The sequence below is a fragment of the Tenrec ecaudatus genome, chromosome 5 (assembly GCF_050624435.1).
Source record: "Tenrec ecaudatus isolate mTenEca1 chromosome 5, mTenEca1.hap1, whole genome shotgun sequence".
Lineage (NCBI taxonomy): Eukaryota > Metazoa > Chordata > Mammalia > Afrosoricida > Tenrecidae > Tenrec > Tenrec ecaudatus.
Window position 1 is genome coordinate 81,105,971 of NC_134534.1, and position 24,225 is coordinate 81,130,195.

At 41.4% G+C, this 24,225-nt stretch overlaps 1 protein-coding gene across 1 annotated transcript in view; it reads right to left on the bottom strand.

Moving 5' to 3' along the window:
* The window catches only part of LOC142449130 (suppression of tumorigenicity 18 protein-like), an 85,319-nt gene extending 62,216 nt beyond the window's left edge, over nucleotides 1-23,103 (bottom strand). Inside the window, exons 1-5 of the mRNA XM_075550846.1 lie at nucleotides 23,009-23,103; nucleotides 15,465-15,664; nucleotides 7,599-8,390; nucleotides 1,912-2,046; nucleotides 199-289 (exon numbers count right to left, since the gene is read on the bottom strand). Of these exons, the coding sequence (XP_075406961.1) occupies nucleotides 199-289; nucleotides 1,912-2,046; nucleotides 7,599-8,390; nucleotides 15,465-15,664; nucleotides 23,009-23,103 (1,313 nt within the window). The remainder of the gene's footprint in view (nucleotides 1-198; nucleotides 290-1,911; nucleotides 2,047-7,598; nucleotides 8,391-15,464; nucleotides 15,665-23,008) is intronic.
* Nucleotides 23,104-24,225: the final 1,122 nt, after the last annotated feature.

Here is a 24,225-nt window from a genome sequence, read left to right on the forward strand (position 1 = left end):
AAATATAAAAATCTGGTGGTAGGCTAATTTAGTTAGCTATTACTATAAACATGTCTAGCAAAAAGTAATTCAACGCAGATTGTTATATTTGAAAGTGATGCAATGGTTTGTCGGTTCGTTATTTTGCTGGTAGAAACGTGCTTGTTTTATTTCTCATTTGCTTTGAAGGTCAAAGCATGAACATGCCCTTGGCATCACCTGCGGTGGGTGTTACGGTTGCTGTTCACGTGGCCTCGTCCCGTACAGCCTGGGGTGGGACACTTGAGGACATTTTCATGCATGGCAAGAACTGAGAACAAAACAAGACAGAAAATAGAAGGACAATTCAGCATAACCGTATAATGTGCTAGCAAAGTTACTCCTCAGTTGTGCACTAATACTATTTATGCAAAACACACACCCGCGCCCCATGTCCAGATGAAAGCGAGTGAACACTTAATCGCTCCGAAAGCTAAATTCAGAAATGTGTTCCAATTTCAATTTCTCTTCTCCCCGAAACCCCCATTGAATGGCTTTTGAGGAGGAGGAAGCTGAGGCGTTCTCCCCATTGCAATCTGTACAGTTCACCGTGTGTTTCCTAGTAAGTGTGAAACAGGAACACATTGCTTTGTGGAGCCTTCAGAGGAGCTGGTCTTTGCCTTTCATCTCTGGTTTCCTAACGCTGCCCCTTCTCCGGCACACCAATACAGGCGCTGCTGACATGCCATCACAGAGTACATGTTCCCCCTGGTGACGGTGGCCTCGGGAGACGCCTGATTGCATGTGTTTAGATGATGCATCCCTGTATTTGGATAATACACCAAAGGAAGCCACCTCCTGGGCTCAAGGAAGCTGGGCCTCTGGACCCCAGGGGATGTGCAGGTGCATAGCTGGACTGATCAGCAACGTCCAAAGCAATGAAGTGTATCAGTCTGTGTGACCCAAGGGTGTACATCATAAAATCTAAATTCAGGGGAGGGAACAGTATTAAAGTTTAACGTTTGAACACTTAATTTTGTGGAAGGTTCTAGATGACAGTGAACATCCAAAATCCAGTTGCAGGCCCCACATGGATGAACCCTGTGGAGAATCCCCTCGGACTGCGGACCTGAGGGAGGTGGTCTCGTGGTCAGGCAGAGGGCTTCGTAGGGCAGCTTACTGCAGATGGAGGCAGGATCAAAATGTGACACCTTCTCATTTGATCTCCCTTTTTGATCTAATGTATCTTTGTTCCAGATTTAATCATTTCTGCTCTCTTTTCCCTTGAGGGTTTTCTCTGTGTTAGTCTGTCATTGTGAGTATTTTTATATGGATTTCTGTATCTGAAATCCAGGATAGGCAAATCTACAGAGGTACTAACCATATTAATAATTTCCTAGGGGCCCGGCTTAGCCTATGGTGTAACTCAACGACAGGAAGTTTGGAGTTTGTGTGCGGGGCATGGTGGAGGAGGTTGATGGGAAAAGAAGAGCTGACAACAATGAATACAAGGAAGAAGAGATGCCCTAACATGAATTTGGTGACGAATACACAACACTTATTAGTATCTTTGAACTATTGAAATGTATGATCAGGGGCTCAGTGGGAAGAAAACGCTCTGAAAATGATGATGGCAGCATATGTGCAAATGTACTTGACACACTGGAGGAATGTATGGATTGTGAGAAGAAATGTAAGAGCCCCCAATGAAAGTATTTAATAATAAAAAACAATACTACTCAATAAAAATGATCATTCTAATAAATTAAAAAAGAAACATATGATATGTGAATTATATGTAAAAAACCCCACCTGTTACATAAATAAATAAGCAATTTAAAAAACCAAACAAACCATGAAGAGATGATTTACATTCCAAATTAAAAGAGCAAAGTCATGGTGGTCTGGTACGTTGAAAATAAACCTCCATTTGTGGGACAAGAAAGTACTCACTCTCCAGGGGAACCCGCACTTTGTGGGGGCAGCCGGAGAGACTTCGATGGTGTGGATAGAGCCCGGTCACGTGCCCAGTGCCGTCACATCCTGGGATGGGGCACTTTGTCTCCCTCTTGTCAGGCCTCGGCGAGTCTGTGGAAAGATGAATTTGGTTCTTTTCTCTCCCATCCCATTCAATTGCATGCCCTTGTGGACCTGACCCCCACACGCGGTTCAGTTCTAGAAACATAGGCATTCTTCTCACATTGCCATGAAGAAAGCCCTCAACTAAGACCTGTGGAAAGATATAAAATCATCTTCAACTTTCCTGGCTTCCTAAGCAAAGGCTGAGCCAGGGCAAGGGAGTGCTAAAATGCAGACATGGCTTTAAAATTGTCCTGCCACGCATTGTGGTTGGAGCAGCGCTACGTCAAAACCGGAGGACCTGGAGGACCAAAGGGCAACCCGCAAGGGGGCCATGTGAGGGAGAGGAAAAGAAAGTGATTCAAGCCAAAGTCATCGCCGATGGAAAGACTGGAATAAGCCTGAGTCAAAGTCACACAACAGAGGAGGCAGATCCTTCCTTTCCGACAAGGGCCACCTGGCCCGTGCCTGCATGTGCCTGGCAGCCTCAGTCAGGGACCCAGGAACGTGTGGCTCTTCAGCCCAGTCTTTGCAACTCGCAGAGCAACATGCACACCATGCGGGGCAGGAAGGCCCCCAGTGCTGACCCCTGACATGCAGAAGCCTCCCTTTGCGTCTGCTAGCCCGGGATTCCCAAATGCCAGGTTCCCGAAGTGAAGTGCTGGAGGGTGTTTCTACTGGGAATGGAGCAAGAACCTGGGGGAGCTGTCCTTCCTGGAGACTCACGGGACGCTGGACCTACCTAGACGGTATCAGCATGAGTGGACACAGCCTAGCACTTGGGATACCTACAGCTCTGTGTTATTTTCGGGTTACCGTAGGACAAGACCTAAGAGAAGTGGTCTGAGGACGCCCCGCCGTGCATGGCTGAGAGGTACAGAACGATGCGAATAGGGCAGCACTCCAGAGACACTGATGAGGCCGCGCCCGACACAGAGGAAGCTTCAGTAGCAGACACCTTGATAATCATGTTTGCTCTGTCAGTGAATTTCTGACAAGCACGACTGTGGCCACATTTGCCTGTACTTTTCCTATATGGCCCAGTACTGTAAATACGTAGGGAAACCTGTTCCCCATTCTCTACCTGAGAGCCAAGTAAGCTGCTGGATTTAGGGGCAGGGATACCAGTAGTAATCAGCCCACTTGAGGCTGAGAGTGAAGATAGGTCATGTGTTTGATCCCGCCACAAAGCAGCAGGTGGAGGGGCATGAGGGTAAGGACCTTCGTGTGGGTACCCAGGTCCACGTGCCTCTCTCTGCAGCATTTTGATGGAGAAGGGAAAGCTGCGACAGACTCCTTCAATCAGCACACTGGAATGTGGCTCCATGACACACTGGATTCTAAATGAGGGGCACCTGTGTGATACATGTGCAATACGATTATGGGGGGCATCGTTGAGCAGAGTGGTAAAGGACTAAAATCGCACCCCAGTGTAACAAACTACCAACCCAGAGGAGCCACAGAGAGAAAATTGTATGTTATATGAGGGGTGGGGAGGGGGTGACACAGTAGCAGTCATTTATTGTTGAGGGAGAAAAATTTTAAATGTGAAGATGCCACGATTTATACCGTTTGTATTTCATAAGAGATCAAGAGGCATATTAGAAGTCTTGGGACACCCTGTGATTGTATGGATACATATTTTATGTATTCCAAAAGTGTTGCCGAATATCAAGTGGATTTGTATATGTAATATGTGTAGATGACTAGTCAAAAGCCTTGAAGCCTGGCTAACACAAAATTAGAAGAGGTGACACCATGGGAGAGTATACCGGGGAAAATGAGAAAAGCAACAATATGTATTTTGATGCCCTGCCTCTCTTGGATCCTGTCCACCCGAGACCACATTTCTAAACGCCATTGAAATGTTTGGCATGGAACATTTCCCTCTTGCCATGCGATTTGTCTGCAGGAAGCCAGAGAGGGGGTTGGAGATAAGGCCTGGCTGGCACCTGACCAGGTGTGGCCCACTGACAGTCCATCACGCACCTTTGTCTCCAAGTCTCTTCTCTGCTGGGTGAGACAAAGATGCTGATGAAATGCTTTACAGGGCAGAACCTGTTTGCATGATAAGAAGGCAGAATCTGAGCTCTGGGAAACTCTTGGGCCTGGCTCCTCTTCTTATTTTTTTCTCCTTAGGACAATGCTGCATAATGAGCATGCCCTTTTACCTGGGACCTAACATCATGGTTTCTCTGGGACAGTTCCTGTTCACACCTGTTACATTCATGTAATTATTCAGATCAGTCCATTCACTCTCAAAGTATCCGAGGCAAACAGCATTATGCGATGACTTTACTTGTGTTGTGGGCAAGTCTCACTGCCTGTTTCATAGTGGCAGTCGCTACATTTGTGTGACAGTCGCTACATTTGTGTGGCAGTCACTACATTTGTGTGACAGTTGCTACATTTGTGTGGCAGTCGCTACATTTGTGTGGCAGTCGCTACATTTGTGTGGCAGTCGCTACATTTGTGTGGCAGTCGCTACGTTTGTGTGACAGTCGCTACATTTGTGTGGCAGTTGTACAGCTCATTGGAAGGTTTGGGTTAAAACTGTTTTTGCTTCATTCAAGTGCTCTCTCTTAACTACCAGGGCTGCTGGGCTGGGACAAATTGGAAGTAGAGTTCTGTTTTCTAGAACACAGTTATACATTGTGATACATATTGGCTGATAAGCGATGGAGACACATCAGGGAAGAGATTGTGGCCGTGTCACAGACCCTGCATCTGGACAGGAGTATGAACTTGGTTTTTATGGTCATCAATAGCTTCCTTAACTTATTTATTTGGCCATCTACCACATTAATTATTTTAAGTCACATAGTGCTGTCTGGCAATTAAAAACTTTGCACTACAATCCATCATCCAGGATCAGGTGTTCAGAATCTGCTTCAGTGCCCCTCAGGGGGTGGTGACACCCACTTTGGGAAACATTTCTATGCTATGGTTTTCCTGCTCCCCAGGGACCACCTTATTGGCCTCTGTTTAATACTAGTCCATTCCATGTTGCTTGTATAAACGTTTAGCACAATAATACAGCCTTTGTTCCTGATATGACTGCACTCTAGGCAATAGGATACACTGCTGATTCAGCCAGTTCAATTAATAATTCGGCAAGTCTCCTATATAACCCAATATTTACAAACACAGATTCTGTAGTTTTAGTTTTTTAAAGCAAAAAGAATCTGTAAACATGACCAAAGGATCATCAAATATTTTACTCTATGCACAAATAATTAAGGTTTCTTCAAGGTCTGTACTTTATGAACTATAAAATTCCACTAATTGTAAGATGAATTTGGTGTGCTATTAAGAAAGAAATGACTGTAAACCACTAATATCAGATATATTGCATGAGATAACAGTATATCTTAGAACAAAACATGACATATTAGAAACAATTTATTTATTTAACTTTATTGCTCATTAAGCACACACACATCACATATACACACACAAGCACACATTATTAACATGCAATCTCTACAGATCCCTTGAACACTGCCCACATGGCATTCATATTTTACTCCTTCCTAGATGACATTAAGAAATTCCCACTGGTGCAGTGGGTAAATGCTCAACTGATAACCCAAAGGTTTGGACCCACCAGCTGCTACATAAGAAAACATGTGGCCGTCTCTTCATATAAAGAGGTCAGCCACGAAAACCCTACTGGGGCAGAAATACTCTGTCACATAGGATTAGTATGAGTCAGAATTCACTCTACTGCAATGAGGTTCTCAAGGGGAAATGGTATTATGCTATTATTTTTCATTTCCTCGGCTCTGAGCTGCAAGAAATTATTTAGAGAGATATCAGGTGAGTGCTAAAATTGGCTTAAAATGATAAATTACAGTTAATTCATGTAGAAATCTCAGCAACCAAGAAATTGTAAGACATATTAACATGTCCTTGTACGCCTTTTAAATCCGTGGCCTTGGTCTTCTCTTGGAGGACCTTCCCCTAGTCCTGGGATTCTCAGGCGTCGGGTATCACCCCTGTTTCACCTGGAAGACCTGCTAGCAAAATGCAGACTCGCAAACCATACTCCAAGTGTCTGGAACAATAAGTCTGATATGATCCTGGGAGGGCATAGCAGTTGTCTAGGCATTGAGGAGGCCCCTGGCTGGTGATAGTGCTGCACACGCTGGGATGCTAAAGGTTATGTATGCAAATCCTCCCAGAAGTACCTGGGAAGAAAGGCAGTCTACTTCCAAATAATCTGCCATTGAGAACCCTTGGGGCATAGTTCTATTTGCTCACACTTGGGGACACCACGAGTCAGGGTCAATTCCACAACAAATGGTGGTGTTGGTCTGGGAGTGAATGACCACCATTTGAGAATCTCTGCATAACTAGTAGACTCATCATTCAGCCCACCTGGTAAAAGACTCAGGGAGAGAGAGAGAGAGAGAGAGAGAGAGAGAGAGAGAGAGAGAGAGAGAGAGAGAGAGAGAGAGAGAGAGAGAGCCAGATATGGGGAGAGAGAGACCGACAGCAGGGGACACAATTGTCCTCAAGTCGAAAGGAACAGCTACCTCTAAGGTGTTGTCATAGCCTATTGACTCCTTGTTTTCAAGAGCGGTCCATTAGTGGTTGAATTAGAGAAATGATGAAAGTTGTAAATTCATTAATGTCCAGTTTATTCTAAAAGAATTAGCACATCATGTCTGGATGGAAAGTGGTGTGCCGTTATTGTAGAGCAACAATGCATTCAGCGTTTCTCAGAATGAGAAAGGTAAAGTAAACTGAAACGTTTCTGGAATACATTTCGCTGGTGAAGTGACTTAAAATCCAGTAAGAACTGACATACGTCCAAGGATTTCTGATAAAGTACTTTGAAAAGCACTGTCTATTGAAAGTCAGTGGCTGGTGCAAACATTGCCATCGTGGGTTGTTAAACAAAAGGCTAAAAGGTCAGCCCCACTGAAAGGCAACTCAGAGCAAAGTTCTGGTTATACTCTTCTCAAAAAGCATCCCCCGAGGGTGAGGGGGACGTCAGACAGTGTAAGACATGACAAAATAAGAATCATTTATAAATTATGTAGGGTTCATGACGGGTGTATGGGGAGGGGGAATGAGGAGCTTATACCAAGGGCTCAAGCAGAGAGAAATATTTGGAGAATGATGAGGGCAACAAATGTGCAAATGTGCTTGACACGATGTATGTATGTGTGGATTGTAATAACAAGTGTATAAGCCCCCAATAAGATTATTTTTTTTAAAGCATCCACTGCAAACCTTGTGGAAGGAGAGCTCTACTCTGAAACATGAGTGACCCCCAGTGTTGACGCCATGGCGAAATGTGGTGGCACACATGTTTTAAAACTGCAGTCAAATACAGAGAGGCCGTGTTTAGCTTGTGAAAACATTAGGGGAAAATAGCTGACCTCCTTTTATCTGAGTACAATCCAGGGAATAAGAAAAAAAAGAGAGAAATATTTTATAGCATAAATTAATTTTAAAATTGTATTAAAGTTATCTGGCACATAAAAATCCAGCTAATTTCAAAACTTAAAGCAATTCCATCCGCACATAATGTCAAAAAAAAAGTGCCTTACGTTTGCTGTTAAAGATTTGTCTTCCACCCAGGTCAAGAACTTTGGTTTGCCTCCTTTCCCCGGCCAGGTGCTCCAGGAAAAAACGATCCAGGTCTTTGTAAGTGCTGTGACACGAGCGCCCTCTCTCGGCTTGCAGTGCAATTGCTTGCTCCAACAAATTTAAATTCCCCTTGGCTTTCTCCAGGTCCTCAATCTCTTTGGTCATGGTGGACAGGCATTCCTGATCATCCTCTTCGTGTTCTGGGAAAGGAGGCTGCACTTGGCCTTCCAAGGGCTCCACATGAGTCTCCTGGGGGTCTTTCCTTACTTCTTCGGGGTCACACATGTTTTTACACGGGAGACACTGTTCAACTTCGGTTTTTATTTCTGGAACGCCTGAGGGGTCTTTTTGATCATCCACTAAAATATACTTGGCCACTCTGTGCGGCGTGGTTTCTTCTGAAAAATTAGAGGCACATTCCCAGCTCTTCTCTGTGCTTTCTGAGTTACTTTCACTGTCATTGGAGGGAGAGAACCGGAGCTGGGAATCCTTATTTCTGTCTTTCCCCTCATCAGAACGGAACAGAAGACAATCCTCCGCCTCATCACCCTCCGCTTTCAAAGACTGGATACCACTGTCATTTAAGGTTTCACTCACAGTCTGCACAGACGCTTCGCTTTCTAGTTTTCCCAAGTGCATTAAAGATCTGACCACAAGTTCTTGATAACTAGGGTATCTATCTTCCATCATATTGGAGTTTTCGTGTGCAACGGAATAAAAAGGGTTGTCCACAGGTTTTGCCATGGTTTCTTCTACAGAAAAAGAACAGACAATATTTAAAACAGAAGAGCAAAAAATACTGACAGCAAATGGCACCAGAACACACACACGTGTACACAGATATCTATCATATGTAACTCAAGGGGGTTTTCAAGTGCTTGTGGAAAAATGGAATGACAAGATAATGGGATTTTTCTGAGAACTTTTGGAAACTCTTTCACATGTGTGATGCAATGTTTATGCATTTTCTAAACCTTGTGGAATAAAACATCTTTTCTTAAAGCAAAGCAAACCTTTATTGTTGTTGTGCATTATTGAGTAGGTGTTCAAATCATAATGACCCACTGCGACATCATGGGACAACCCTATCAGTGGTCCCAGGTTGGAATCTTTGGGGAAGCAGATTGCCAGGTTTTCTTATGCAGACTGGCCGGTGGCATTTGAAGCACCAGCCTTGTCATTAGCAGCTAAATATCTAACTGTGGAGCCACCAAGACATCTCAGCGAACCAAAGCTTCTGATAATTGCCCTGAAGACACACGCTGTTAGTTGCCTCTGCAGATTCCCCTCTGGCCATTGGTGGGGGTGGGGGGGTAGGGGGGGGATGGGGACTGTGTGTGTGTGTGAATAGACTTGCTACCAGACAGTGCACTGGAAAGTAGACTAATGTAGACGAAGTTAGGTTAAAATTTAATATTTTATCATTTGTTCTTCCTTTTGAATTTGTTCTAGTTTTTTGTGTTTTTCTGCTTTATTTTCTATTGAGTTTTTTCTATATTTCATTTTGCTATTTAATGTTAAGGTTGGGGGCTGCTATGTTTTACTTTACATAAAAACCAGGATAAGTATGTCTATTTATCTATAGATACAGTAACCGGGTGAATAGTTTCTTAGGGTCATGGCAAGGTAGGTTGGGGAGAAATGGTGCGCTAACATTAATACGCACAAGAATGAAGAAAATGTTTTAAAAGTGGGGTGATACTTGCATAATTCTTTTTAATATGTTCAAACCATTGAATTTTGTTTTATGTGAATTCTATGCCAATAAAACTGCTAACCTGTTTAAAAAGGAAATGAACTATTAGAATTTTTGACAAAGTAAGAGCTGATGATTTTTGGAGAACTGATCTAGAACAAGAGTGTTAAAACCTTAGCCAATTAAAAAGAAGTATATATACAATACCATATTTTATCCAGGAAATACTGTTCAGATTTCTCTGTAGGCGTGACAATGTTTTTAGGAGCATCTCCCCTCTGATCCAGAGTTACTCAAATACATTTATAGTTGTCATGGAATATTAGTTAAAATACCAAATACTACATTGTGATGACAACAAAAAAGGATTCTGAAGCTTTCAAGATGTCCTGGTCACTTGCATAGTTGTCACACAAAAATTCCATGTCCAGGGTACTATAAATCAATGATTAGCTGCTTTCTAATTGGCCTGTCTCATAACAACCCTATGGCCAATCAAACGAACCTTTTCTTGGACCCGATCCATCCTCACAGTCGTTCCTGGGTGATTCAGTTGTAGCTTCTCTGTGTCAGTCCAATGAGTTGAAGGGCTTCCTCTTTCGCTCTGACCTACTTTACCAAGCATGATGTCCTTCTCCAGGGACTTATCCCTGGTGACAGCATGTCCAAAATATGCAAGACCCCAATTCCTGCCACCTTTACTCCTAAGAAACATTCTCGCTGCATCTCTTCTGAGGCGACGTGCTCATTCTCCTGTAGTCCGTGGTGCACCGGATGCACTCTGCTAATCCCATACGGCGAAGTCCTCAATTCTCCTGCGGTCTTCCTCCCTCCTTATCCTCTTACCCTATTGAAACACTGAGGCTTGTGTCAGACACAGCTTCCATTCTTAAAAATGACATCTTCGTGTGTGAACACCTAAGAGAGAGATTTTGCAGCAGTTTCCCAGTATATGCTGCCTCTTGATCTCCTGACTGCTGCTACCCCAGACATCGCGAATCCAAGTAAAATGAGATTCTTGAAAGCTTACGTCTTTTCTCTGTTTCTGATACCACTCTGTAGTGGTCTAGGTGTGAATACATTTGTTCGAATTTTGTTGAGATGTACTGAAGGCTGTGTTCTTTGTAGTGGAACAGTAAGTGCTTCCAGGCCTTTATTTTCATTAAGCAAGACTGTCATCCATGAACGAGTCATCCAATACCAGTATCAAATTCTTCATATAGTCCAGCTTCTCAGATTATTTGTTGGGCATTCCAATGGAGTAAGCGTGGTGAAGGAAACACCCGTCCGCACACCTGATTTTAAGCCAGGTAGCATCCATTGGTCTGTATATGGAGTATAATTACGTGGTGTGGTATTCCTGGTCTCAAACAGTTATCCACAGTGTTAGAGCCACATCATTAAATGCCTTTTCATAATGAATAAACATAAGCAGATGCCTTTATGGTATTCTTTGCTTTCAGCCAAGACCTGCCTGACATCAGCAATGATGAGTACCCTCCTTTAATACCCTCTTCTGAATCCAGATCGAATTTCAATGTTCTCTGTCAATGTCCTGCTACAACCTATTTTGAATGATCTTTAGAAATTTAACTTGTGTGTGACATTAATGACATTAATTTCCAAACTTTATAGGATCATCTTTCTCTGCTATGGGCACACACATAGGGATATAGTCTAGTAGTTTGGCCAGGTATCCGTCTACCACATTTCTTGGGGTAGACAAGTAAGTTCCTTCAGTGCTTTCCAATAAAAACTCCCTGTCACTGAGTTGATTCTAAGTCATAGTGGTCCCATTGGATAGCATAGACCTGCCCCATAGGTTTCCAAGACCGTCACTCATTAAGGGAACTCTGAGTCTCATCGCCCTCCCATGGGGCACCTGGTGTCTTTGAACCGCTGGCCTATGGTTAGCAGACCAATGTGTAACCTATTTTACTATGCCCCTATCTTTAGTGCTGCATCTCAAATATATTCCATCAATTTATGGAGCTTTGTCTTCAATAATGCCTTCAGTGCAGTTTGGATGTCTTCAATACTTTTTTAAAAATCATAGACCTCTCTTGCAATGGTTGAATATCAATCATATCTGAAGGTCTAGTGACTCTGTATATTCCTTCCATCTTCTTTGGATGCTGTAGTTTCATTCAGAATGTTGTCTATAGAATTCTTCACTATTGCAACTTGAGACATTCCCCCCACCCCAGTTATTTCATCTTGTAAAATGCAAGTATATTCTTCCCTTCGGGTTTCCTAACTCCGGGTCTGCACATTTCACTATAATGCATTTTACTTTTCAAGCAGCCCTTCTGAAAATTTCTGTTCAGTTCTTTTATTTTGTTGATGCATATTTTACTAGTTGAGCTAAGTACCTGGCCAATTGGGGTCGTGTACACCAGGAAATCTCTGTGACAGAGCATTCCCAAAGTGCCTGGGATCTTAATGTGACTCTTCTCACTACCAGGCATGCTTCACTACCCAACCCCCATACCAATGTAGATGTCCAGCTGGACATGCAAGGGGTGAGCAGGGAGCCCAGCTCTCCGATGGCCAGAGACTTTTGCTCAGGCAAGGAGAGAGATACGGAACATGACAGAGCACAAATACCAGCCTGTGGAATACCCATATCACGCGTAATTGTCCTTCTGCCATGCACTGGAACAAAAACAGGAGAAAAAGAAACGAGATGCACGACCATTTCTGATCTTCAAATAGCAGCATGGGGGATGGGAAGCAGCAGAGAATAAGCCTTTGGAGATACCAATGAAGACCATTCCGTGTTAATCAACATCTTCAGGTGGAAGAATGGTGTAACCACTGGTGGCAAGGGCCCAGGTAGATGGTGTCTCTGTGTAAGACAACATAGCTCTTTGTGTCTGGTTTATTTTTTTGGTAAACATTGTCTCTGACAAGGACACTAGAAAATGCATCTCCATCATCTTCCTTTCTGGTAATTATCTCCCTAAATCAACACTGGACTGCCAGGATCAAGTAAATATTGCCATAGTAACTAAAAGCATTTTTGGATGGAGGGAAGAATTTAGTCACAACACTAGCCCCTTTAAATAATGCTGATTATAGGGTACAGTCTTTTGTTGGGATCTATTCTACATAAACTGAACATTTTAACATTTTACTTCCTAGAGGAAAGCCTGGATAAACAAATCCACAATATTTGATGGAATCGTCTATCTTCCCTGAATTCATAGCAGAGCAATACCAGGTTTAAATAATAAATTAAACAGAGTCGAAAATGCAAATGAATTTTTTCTCAGTATCACAGTTGGCTATTAAGAGAAAGTGTAAAGGGTTACGATAATTTCAAAGTATTATGAACTACAGAAAACAAATAAAAAGCATTTTCAGTGAATATGCTCAATTCATTGAACTCTTCTCTCACTCCACTTAACTACCCACATGTGTACAATAATGATTTATAGACATTATACCTAATTATGCATATTTGGGCTGTGTGAGAGTGCTAACAAAAGCTCTAGAAAGCAACAATTACCTCTGTTGCTTAGCTACATAGTTTAAAATATTCCTATTAAGTGCAGATCACCAGAGAGGGAGGAGGGGCAAACGCACATGTGCACCACAATGCATTGCCCTGCGCTGCTGCCAAACTGCCAGCGCTTGGGTCACTTCCAGTTTACATAATTGTTTGGTTCAACTGTTTGTTACATGCTAAAAGAAAATATTTATTAATTGTTCTTTGGAAAATGAGGAGTGCTGCCGCCAGAGGTGCCTGTGCATGGTGCCTGTGGCTTCTTCTGCAGGAGCCTTCTTTCCCAACACCTGGCCCAACTCGTGGCGCCTGCCTCCAGAAGCACCCTTGTTCTCAGAGAGAAGTTACATTTACTTCTGAACCCACAAGCCACTGCCAGGGCGGCTCTTTCTGCCGGCGGCACTGGCTGCAGAAGTGGTCCCTGGGAGTGGGATTTTATCTTTTTAGGTGACCTGTTGGCTCATCTTTTGATTTTACTTTCCGAGGAGGATCGGGAGAAATGGGGGAGCTAACAACAACAAGCATGAGAAAAAGACTATCTGAAATTGATTTTAGTGATGATTGTACAAAACTGCTTAATATGATTGAATGATTAAATTGTAAGATATGTGAAGGACATGCAAAAAACAACCCACCCCTATTTTTAAAAAGAGGTGCAGTTTCTGCTGCAGTTCCTTAAGCATTTGAGTCTGCATTCCTTGCTGGAATGCTAAGAGGGCGATATTGCATCACACAGGCCAGCAGCTCCATAGGTTACAAAGGGCCCATGTAAGACAGATGACATGACATAGGCAGCAGTAAATGGCTTCAGCTCCCTTCCGTAGGCAGTGTTTTAGAGGCTGTCAGTAGAGTCCCCAATGGCACGGATGTAGCTGTTCTCCTAGAGCTGCTTGTCCCTGCATACATCCAGTTGGTTAATATTAAACATGTAGGGTAATCAGCCCATTGGGATAAAAGCTGGGAAGCAACAGGTCCTGTGCACTTCTTGTCCTCAGGTTGCTGTGCTACCACGAGCAGGCATGACTGTGAAAGCATGCCCATTTCCTCAGGATCGGGATCGTTAGACAAGTTAGGTGCATGTACCTCAAGGCCTGCTACCTTGAGCCAAGATCTTCTCCGACACTCAAGTCAATTTGACATTTCCACGAATCAACAAATGAAATGTATCAGTTTCAAGGCAATACAAGAAGTCGAAAATGACTTTAATCTACAATGATGGACAAAACTCAAAGCAATGTGATAGAGATAGTGAACCTAGGAAATAGACACCAAAGATTGTTAAATCAGATACAACTTTAGTTCAACGACAGATTCCAAAGCTTCTCTTAAAATCAATTCACAGGAGATAGGACGATATACATTAAATCTTTATGTTCTAGTTACTTTGTGTGTGTGTAGACCTTTGTGTGTATAAAAGATATTCCTTTTCAATTGACAAATTATGTGGTATATTTTGATTTCTTTGAATAATAAATCAATGCTCAACAAATATCCCATATATAATAGAACATGTCTTCACCTAACTTCATTTCTAATCAACCAACATTAGATATTCAAAGTTTCCTCACAAACTTAAGGACATTTTTTATGTCCTCAGTTCTAGTTTCATGCACAAAATGGCAGGTGAGATTCTGTCTGAGCCATGTGGCCACTAGAAGTCCATGGGAGCACCTGTGAACTCTGGGGAAGGAAACCCATCCTGAAGCATTTAAATAAGTAATTACATTGTAGGCTGCCTGCAAGCATGTTTCATGAATGAATAAGCAAATGTATTAATAAAAATATAATATTTGGGAAGTAATGGGCTTATTAACAGCTTTCTATAATTCATTTTCCTATGGGAGGTTCCCAATTTGTGGTCCCGTCTATACCATCTGTTACTATAATGATCTATTGTAATCTATATGGAAAATAGTAAATGATGGCTCCCTGCAAGTATTGGTTCCGGTTGCGTTATTATTGGGGCTAAATATTACTCTATATTTTGATAAAAGTATGAGAAAGAATTAGCAATCGCATTATACAGAACATAATTTTTCAGAGATCTAATCGTTTCACTGTGGCCTTTGGTTTGGGAGGAGACCTGGTAGCTGTGGGGCAAAAGCCCTTTGCAGATCACTGAAAGGTCCGTGGTGCGAATCTTCCAGCTTCTCTGTAGGCAAACTCTGGCAATCTGCTGTGGTAAAGATTTCCAGTTCTACTCTGTCCCTATAACGTCACAGGGAGTTGGCAGAAACTTGGTGGTAGTAGATTTGATGTTTTGATTTGGGTCGAAGGGCTCCTGCAGGGATTCCCCACCCGCCCTATTAAGGAGTCAAGGCACTTTTCAACTTATGTCTTAGCCTTTTTGTTGTTTTCCCTCAAGAGAAATCATAACCCAAGCCTATGCTTTTGGAAATGGACTGGTTGTGAGGGCTGGGTGGTGTTTCTCTTTGGACTCGATACTGTGTCTGATCATTTTTTAGTAGTAGATACTAATAAGTAGATACTGAGTTCAATTAACAAAATGCAGTTTGGTTCCAAACTGGACTAGACTTCTTGAAGCACATTTGTCCTGCATGAATTCCGGCATGCCTCTCATGACAGGGAATCGATACAGTGTAGAAGCCGCTGGGTTGCTACCTGCAATGGAGTGCTCATCTGTTGGCAAGAGGAAATTGTCCTCCTCGGCCTCGGTCCTGTCCTCGGTCTCTTCTTTGCAGTGCGTATTGGGTCTGTAGTGGCGAGGCTTCATGAGCAGCGACTTCCTTTTGTTGACGGGGACACCCAGAGCCTGCTCCTCTGCTCTCCTCTTTCTCCCCAAGGAGCCGTCAGCTGCAGCACTGTCGTGAGGGAGGCAAATGAAAACAGGGTAAGACAACGCTCAGTACTGTTCGCCGTTGGACTTCTAATGCTGTAGACGCCGGTAGGAATGGAAACCTTTCTAATAGAATTGGGAAACATGGGTCATGTTAGTTGCTGGCATGAAGAAAAACCTGTTCCTCGGTGGACTCTGTTGGACTGTTTGCATTTTCTCTTACTATGTATCAGAGGGTTTCCTTTTCGTTTTCTAAAATAATCATTCTTAATCCCCCCAAAGCAGAAGTGAACCTTTGGCACCACACCTACTACTGAGGGACGACTGAAGCAAGGTTTAGGCTGGTTTGCTAATCCTAAGAAACGCGAATGCGGCAAAGACACCACCAAGAAGAAACAGACCACACAAAGGGGTCCCATATGGCTCGTTCACAAGGGTTTTCCAATCGTTGTTTGCTATAGAAGCTGTTGATCTGTGACACATTCGTACATCAAATTTGAGATGACCACAGGCACCAGCTTTCGCTTGAAAGACGTGGGCAGAGAGGAGAAAACCAGCCACCAGCATTCAGTCAACCAATCTCTAGTCGCCAAAGAAAAGGCAAGAGATGTGACAGGGCAGCTTGCCTTCTGGGTCTCGTCCATTTGGCACAAAGAACAAATGAAAGGAGGAGAAATAAGATCGGATTTCACAAAAATGGACCATGCTCTCTTCTTAATCCTGTTCTTCTGTGGTTTCATTTAGAAATGCTCCCGAGGCTGGCCCTTTTCAAAATATGATTAGGGAATCAAATCTGAGACAGTTTCATACCTCTGTCCCACTCAGGACTCATGCAGGACAGACAGTGTGTTGAAGTGAAGACAAACATTCTCTTGCCAGGATCCATAAAAACTAGAGGTTTTAGTTAACAGTGAGTGTATGAGAGATATTTATTAATATCTTTGAAGAAAAGTGAAGAAGTTTTATGTGGAAATGTCTTAGACTTAGAGCAAAGATATTGTTATTTCCACCTCTAAAACATCATTGAACACTGAGTAATATTAAGAAATGAAAGACCTCAAATTGTTTCCATGGAGGGAGCAGTTCAAAGTTAGTGGCCTATTCTTGAGAATCACTTGGCAAGAAACAAACAAACAAATGGGTTGATTCCAACTTACACACGCACATACATAAACACAGAGTCTTGACTTTGTCCTTGGTGTCAGGTGTTATTGAGTTGATACACTATCACAGTATGTCCCTGTTTTAGAGTAGCACTGCCTATTAAGCTGCTCTTGGCTGTAGTCATTAGGAAAGCAGACTCCGGGTCTCCTGTGGATCCCCTGGGTAGATTCGAACAGTCACCAAGCACTTAACACTTGCACCTTCTTCTTGATTTTAGAAGCATTTATTTCAAAGCTTCAGAAGAAAAACCTTTTTGATTCCTTCCAGAGGGGAAACATATTTTGGAAGGAGAGATAAAGAGATTCTCAAAATACTAAAAACGATAGAGACAGTAAAAATATCAGTGTCAAGGACTTCGAGACAGGCAGGATGGACACATAGGTGCATCGCAGGGCCTTTGGGAGACAGTGAAATTATTCTATCTGATGTTGTGAGGGTGGCCACATGGCTTCTCACATTTGTGAAAGCTCGTAGAGGGTGGCATCCCAGACTTATTTTTGTTATTTTGCCAAGACATCCATCCTGCCTCATGGCCACCCTGCATGTGATGGATCGGACCATTCCACAGGATTTCCAGGCACATGACCTTTGGGCAGCAGGTCTTCGGCTTGTCTTCTAAGAAGACTTTGAGTGGGTTTGAATCGCCAAACTTTCCGTTAGTGGCCAAGTGCTTAACTTCTTGAACCACCTCTGGATTCCATACACCACACAGAGTGAGCCCTACTGTAACCTATGAACGCCAGTAAATAGTAATATACCCACATAGGAAGGCGGATTGCAGCAAAGGTACCACATCAGTGCATGCTGCTACTCACCAGGAGAAGAAGAGGGCAAAGGAAAGAGGAGCATATTCAATTTTTCTGTATTGTTTAGAAAAATACCTTTGTAAATGTGTAATGGTTTTAATGAAGTCTATTTTAGAATAACCCGATAAGAAAGGACAAGGTCAAGAATGCCTGTACAAGACAGCTTTTCAGAAAGCGAAGACCTGTTCTGCCAGTTGGTCAAAATACACACCCACATGAATTACTCAAGGGAAACATGTCTAGAACATACATGTTTTGGTGTACTGAGACAGAGAAGCTGTGGTCATAGAGATTGTGCAGGACTGAGCAATATTAGATTCTATTATATATAAAGCCACCACGTGTTTGGTTGACTTGTCAGCAGCTAATATCAATATAGGAAAGTAGAATGAATCTTACTTTTGTTTTCTTGGTCAAAGAGACTAATCTTTGTAGGAGATGGAGAAGGAGAAACATGTCAAAGAGGAGGATAACATTCCTAGGTGTTGAAAGAGAATTCAAGATGTTCTCCAGACGAAAATTTCCTAAATGAACTGGATTTCTGCTAAAGGTACTCACGAGGCACATATAGGTGAGATTACTGAATTACTACCAATATCACACGCCTTTTCCTCCAGGATGTCAGATTAGGAAAATAAGCTTGAGTCATGTCAGAATGCTTTTGATATTGCATGGACAATAATATCTCAATGAACCTGAAATTCCTAACTGGGAGGAAACCTACCCTGAGGCTGTGCACAAATCTATCAAATACACTGGACATGTCTTTATCTGAACCTGATACTGAGTTTCAGTGATGTGAAATATGGCATAAAATATAATCAAGGCCCTAAAAGTGGTCTATACCTGGGACAGTGAGAATAAACCTCACAGGATAATATTTATTGTTAATAAAAATGAAGTCCAAGTTTTGATTCCAAACAATAACTCCTCCAAGTATAGAATGAAGGGTTTGTGTCAGGTTTTATGGAAAGTGCCAATATAGACCAAATGTGCAAACTAACCGTCAATTTCTTCAAAGTATATGCAGGGACAATACTGTTGGCTCTGTTTTTAACAATGGATTATCTAATATAGTAAAAAAGAACAAACAACAACAAAAACTTTTGCTCATCAAAAAGATGTTAGCAGAAAATGACGAGGCCCGCTGCTACCTGTGAAGATGTCTTTGGAAGCACAGGTGGGATAAGAATATATATAAAGAACTTCAGTAACCTAACTACAAGAAAACAAATAATCCAATTATACGTGGAGTTGGATAGAAAGTTTCCTACAGAGGGCATTCAAGCCATCCAAGACACAGTCACTCTTCTCTGTTCACCTTGAGCAACTGAGGAAGAGTGAGCGCCAGGGATCACGGGAGGGAATGGCCGCCATCTAGCTAATTGCACCCATTAACAAACACCCCTGTTGCCAGGAGATCAGAAACACCTCACTACCATTACATACCACTTTGATTTAAGAATCTATATAAGAATCTTGATTAAAATTGGGGAAATGCAGAAAATCATTTCAAATTATCATGGAATTCAGACTTTTGGGAGTCACTGAGGCTAAATGAACCCCCCAAATTACTGACACGTGATAATCTACAAACTTTCAACCAGAAAAATCCACTGCTGTCCTCTTAAAACCACGCAAACATGTAGCTTAATGAGTAAAAAGAACACTGCCATTAGCATCATGCTCTTTTAAGATATATTTAGATGAGAACAAATTGACAACAGCAATTCAAAAGGTTAGACTGGACCAGTAAGAGGCAGTGAGTTCATTTACGTAGGAGGAACACCTCAGTTCAGGAGGAGGAGGATGCTTGCACATCTCTAAGGTAATAGTAGACAGCACTGGATTTTACATTTAAGAACTGTTGAATTACTAGTTCATGCTCTGTTGTTCATATTCTCAACATAAAGAGCTAAATTAAAGCAATTATTATAAAAAAGAAAATGTAAGTTCACTTTAAGATAGATTATAATATTTAATACTAGCAGTATATAAACAGAATAGTTTAATATTAACTGTATACAAAAAGTTTATGAGTCTTTGGAACATCAAATTCCTTATAAAATGAGGATAATGTCTACATCACAAGCAATGGAGAGAGAAGATAGCATATGTACTGCTGGTGACAAAGAGCTGACTTCTAACTCAGTTTTTTGGGACTCCATGAACTCAGGTTGAGTACCACCACTGCGTGACATCTAAATGCCCTCCTTGACATACAATGTGAATTTACCCATGCATGTATGTCCATAAACTCACTCTGCTTCTTATATACGATTTCCATTTCCTTTTCCACTAGGTTGACATATAATATTTGCTTTGAATCTCATATTCTGTTCATTTTTCCATTACAAACTATCAATGGTCCAAGCAGAATTTGGAACTGAAGTAGAAGGCTTTATAAGAACTATTACCCTTTGTGTGTGTCTCTGGAAAATGCTCCTTTTCCCAGTTTCCCCTGAGGGTGCACTATTTTGGCTTTGTTGTGACATTGATGCTGCAATAGGGAAGGCCAGGCTTTACATGTCCGTAAAAGAAATGCCACCACATGCTAGCACCGCTTCTCAAGGTTGCCAGAAACAATTTCCACTGGGCTATGTTTTTCCACTGCAGAGTGCTGAAATGCTAAGAAAAAAAATGGTTTCTATTATCTACATTTCTCTAGCAGAAAGAAGAAAGGAGAAAAATATTCTCACCTTGCATTTATTATTCTATTCACTCTAACTGTTGCTTTCAGTCTACTGGGTCCTCTGGAGAACTTTGTCAATGTGGCAAATACCTCTCAGAACCACACTTCATATTTGGACTTTGGGTGGTATTAAAATATCTCAAAAATATTTTTTAAAAATTGTAATTTCACCTGAGCAAAAATATTTTTGTTGCTTATTTGAGAAATGCTGCATTTTTGAAATTGAAATTCTAATTGGGATACTGTCCCCTTGGATGACAGCATGTGCAGGCATACCTCATATTGGGTGGCCCCTCAGAATGGGCTTTGCAAATAGCAAGGTTTTCTAAGTGAAGGTTGGTGGCAAAGCCAAGAATGAATGTGCAATGCTTGGAAAAGAAGGAATGAAATGACCTGCTGGAAAATGGTTGTGTGCCCAAATCCAAAAGAATCGATAGCTTGGCATTTAAAGTATGGACATAAATGCATTAACTCGCCATTCAGAAAGTGATCGTACTTCCATAAACCTGAATTAAACAACTAGAATATAAACATTTAGGTTGCTTCTGACTTGCAGTGACTTTATAAGACAGAGAACTACCCTATAGGGGTTCAAAGATATTAATCTTTCTAAAAGCAGCTGCTACATCTTTGTTCTGTGGAGCAGATGGTGAAGTTGAACTACTCACCTTTTAGTTACCACCTTTTATTCTTCTAAGTCAGTAGCCTCAACCTTCTTAATGCCCCAACCCTTTAATACAGTTCCTCATGTTATTGTGGCTCCCCCAACCATAAAATTATTTTCATGCTACTTCATAACTGTAATTTTGCTACTGTTATGAATCGGGCAACCCTTGTGAAAGGGTCATTGGACCCCCAAAAGGGGTCGTGACCCACAGGTTGACAACCGCTGTTCTAAGCCAAACACTTAATTAACCATTATGCTATCAGGGTTCCTTTAACAGTCAAGCAGGTTAAGTTACTTTATCAAATATCATATAGATATTAATTAAAGAAGTAGATTTGAAAGAGAATATCTGGAGGTAAATTGATAATCAATATAAAATTACTATTCAATTCTATCCTTCAAACTAGCTATTTGGGAGTCTTTTATATACATCTCAAATTATCAGTAACATAATTAATGCAACTTTTTTTGGTTATCAGTATAATATTGAACTTTTTCTTAAAGTACAATAGACTATTCTTTTGAGATATGATGTAATTGATGGATAAGCTTACCATGTATTGGCTAAGAAAGGAAAACCATTTTCCTGCATCAAGTACAAGACAAACATGAATGAAGAGGGGAGATTTTACCTCTTCAGTTAAATCTCATTTTGTAATTTCTCTAAGTAATATCCATATATACAAGAGAGCTTTGAGAAATTCCACTATCTTTTAATTTGACGTTTCCACCAACTCTTGGAAGCCTTTTCACATATTAATTTCTATTAGAAATTATATTTATTAATTAATTTTTAGAGTATAGTATTTTGTCTGAATTATTTTGTGTCACCTTTCCACATTTCTAAAACAAATTCAGCCTGCACTTAGAATTAACCCGCTGCTGCTGAGTCAGTTCTGACTCACAGCAACTCTATGCAGGGTTTCTGAGGCTGAAAATCTTTATTTTCAGAATCAGGTAACTTCATTTTTCTTACACAGAACTACTGAGGGGTTTGAACTGCCAACCTTTGAGTAGCTTACCTCACAGTGCTACCAGGGATCTTTGTACTTAGAACAGTGATTTTTAATTTTAAATTCTTTAACCATAGATTAGTGATTTTTACTAGTGAGTTAATTTTGCACCAATAACTTAAACTCAAGTGCTGTGAGTTCAAGTCTGCCCCCTTCATTTAGCTCCATGATATTTGAAAAAGTATCTCAACTTCTCTGCACTTTAAAGGTATAATAGTACCACCTTCAGAGTATATTATATGCTTTTAAATCTACTTTTTAAACTTACAGGTAAAGCAAAATCCAGCAATTATTCAAGAAAATTTGTTTGTATACATTATAATTCTCAATAACATGTTAAATTTTAGAGGTGAAATATTGGTGATTGCTATCAGTTTCCCATTTAATTAACCAGTTTGGATACTACAAGACTGACTTTGCGGTTAAAATTTCAAAGAGTCAATAATCCCAATTGTAGTTATGTTGCCAAATGTGATATCTTTGCTATAAAGATAAATAAAAACGCAAGATTTTTGCTTTGAACTCATTAATATGAAGCCATGACAGTAATTTCCCAAAGTGGCATTTACTTATGTGTATTTTAATAGCATTGCATTGACTCCTGTGCTGGAAAGAGGTGGCAGGGGCAAGGAGAGAGCAAGAGGAGTGGAGATTATTGCAAGAATCTAGATAAGAACTGATGATGGCTTGGATTCTGGTAGAACCGAGGCCTGAGAGAGAAGTGGTCACATTGCATATACTTGCATGAGACAACAAACCTGACTTTTCTGAGAGGCCAAGTGCGGGATGTGAGAGAACATGAACATCCAAAGATAATAGCCAGGCTTGGGGCTAAGGCCATAAAGCCATGCAAGCATTGTCAGCTGAGGTTGGAAAGATGCTTAGAAATAGGGCTTAGAAGGGTTGGAAACCCAGGATGATATCTGAAAGATGTAAATTTGAAATGTTTGGGGATTTCTTGGTTGATGTATTCAAACATCTTGAATTGTCAGAGTTCTTGAAATCTCCGGACCTTAGGAACCATTACCTTCTCTCTGTTAAAGCATCATCGATAGAAGGCAATGCAAAAGCTCTACCTTCCAAGAGAACACTTTTCTCATTTGCCACCTGAACGGTAGCCATGGTCAACTCACAACATCATCTGATTTTTTAAGGGTAAAGGGGCTCCTTTAACGTCAAAGGAGCTAGCACATCTAGTTAGCATCCTATGGTAGGAGCTGGGAGCCTTTATCTGAGTCTGGGAGGGCTGAATCAAGGGGATGGGGTACTTAGTGGGATAAGGGAAAGCTCATTGATGTCGAACCCTGTCAAGGAACCTGTGAGATAAGACTGATTGGCTGCTAGATTGAGTCTTGGAGGTTTTACAAGGAAATGCTCAGCAAACTAGAAATTCCAGAAGTGTCGTGGTGAATGGTAAGGGACATATAAAATCATTTCAGAGCAGCAGGCATCCTTGAATGATATCTTACCCACTTTGAAAAGCAGTCCCAATCCTTTGCCAAGTGTCTGGGACTAGGCCTTCTCAGACATGGAGCCCCCGGGAGGCTGGTTGCTCCTGAGGAAGCCCCCTGAGCAAAGTTACAATCAGGACGAGCTCCTGCCACTTCCCCTTCCAGTCCTTTACCATGGGCTCTATAGCCATTTCCTTGGATAACAATAACTTGGGGTAACAGGATGACAGACGTTTCTAAGATTGCTGGTTAAGTGATCTGAGTTGATACCCAGAGACTGAAGCTTCATAGTAGCCTCCTTGTTAAAACAGGAAAATGTAGGTCAAATCATTTTATGGAATCTAGATCCAATGGCAAGGTACTGCTCATGAACCTGTCCCTTATTGTAATTTTTCCTGGTATCTACATATGTACTTATAATATCAATTTCTTATCAAGTTGGCTAAAAATGAATGACTTGAAGCAGCCGTGGTTGAAAAGTCATTTCTCTCTCGTTTTTTGCTGTGTGAATTAAAGTTTTAATTATTTTCTTTAAAAAAATATTTTATTGGATACTCTTACAGATATTATAACAAGCCATCATTCAGTTAGATCAAGTATCATTGTACAGTTGCTGCCAACACCATTTTCAAAATATTTACTTTCTTCTTGAACTTTTTGATATCAGCTCCCCTTTTCCCGTCCCCCCCACACACCCTGCCCCCAGGAACCCTTATATATAAACACATAGTTTTTTTTCCTTGCATCTTATGTGATCCAATGTATTCATTCATCTAAAATTGTATTGTTCATT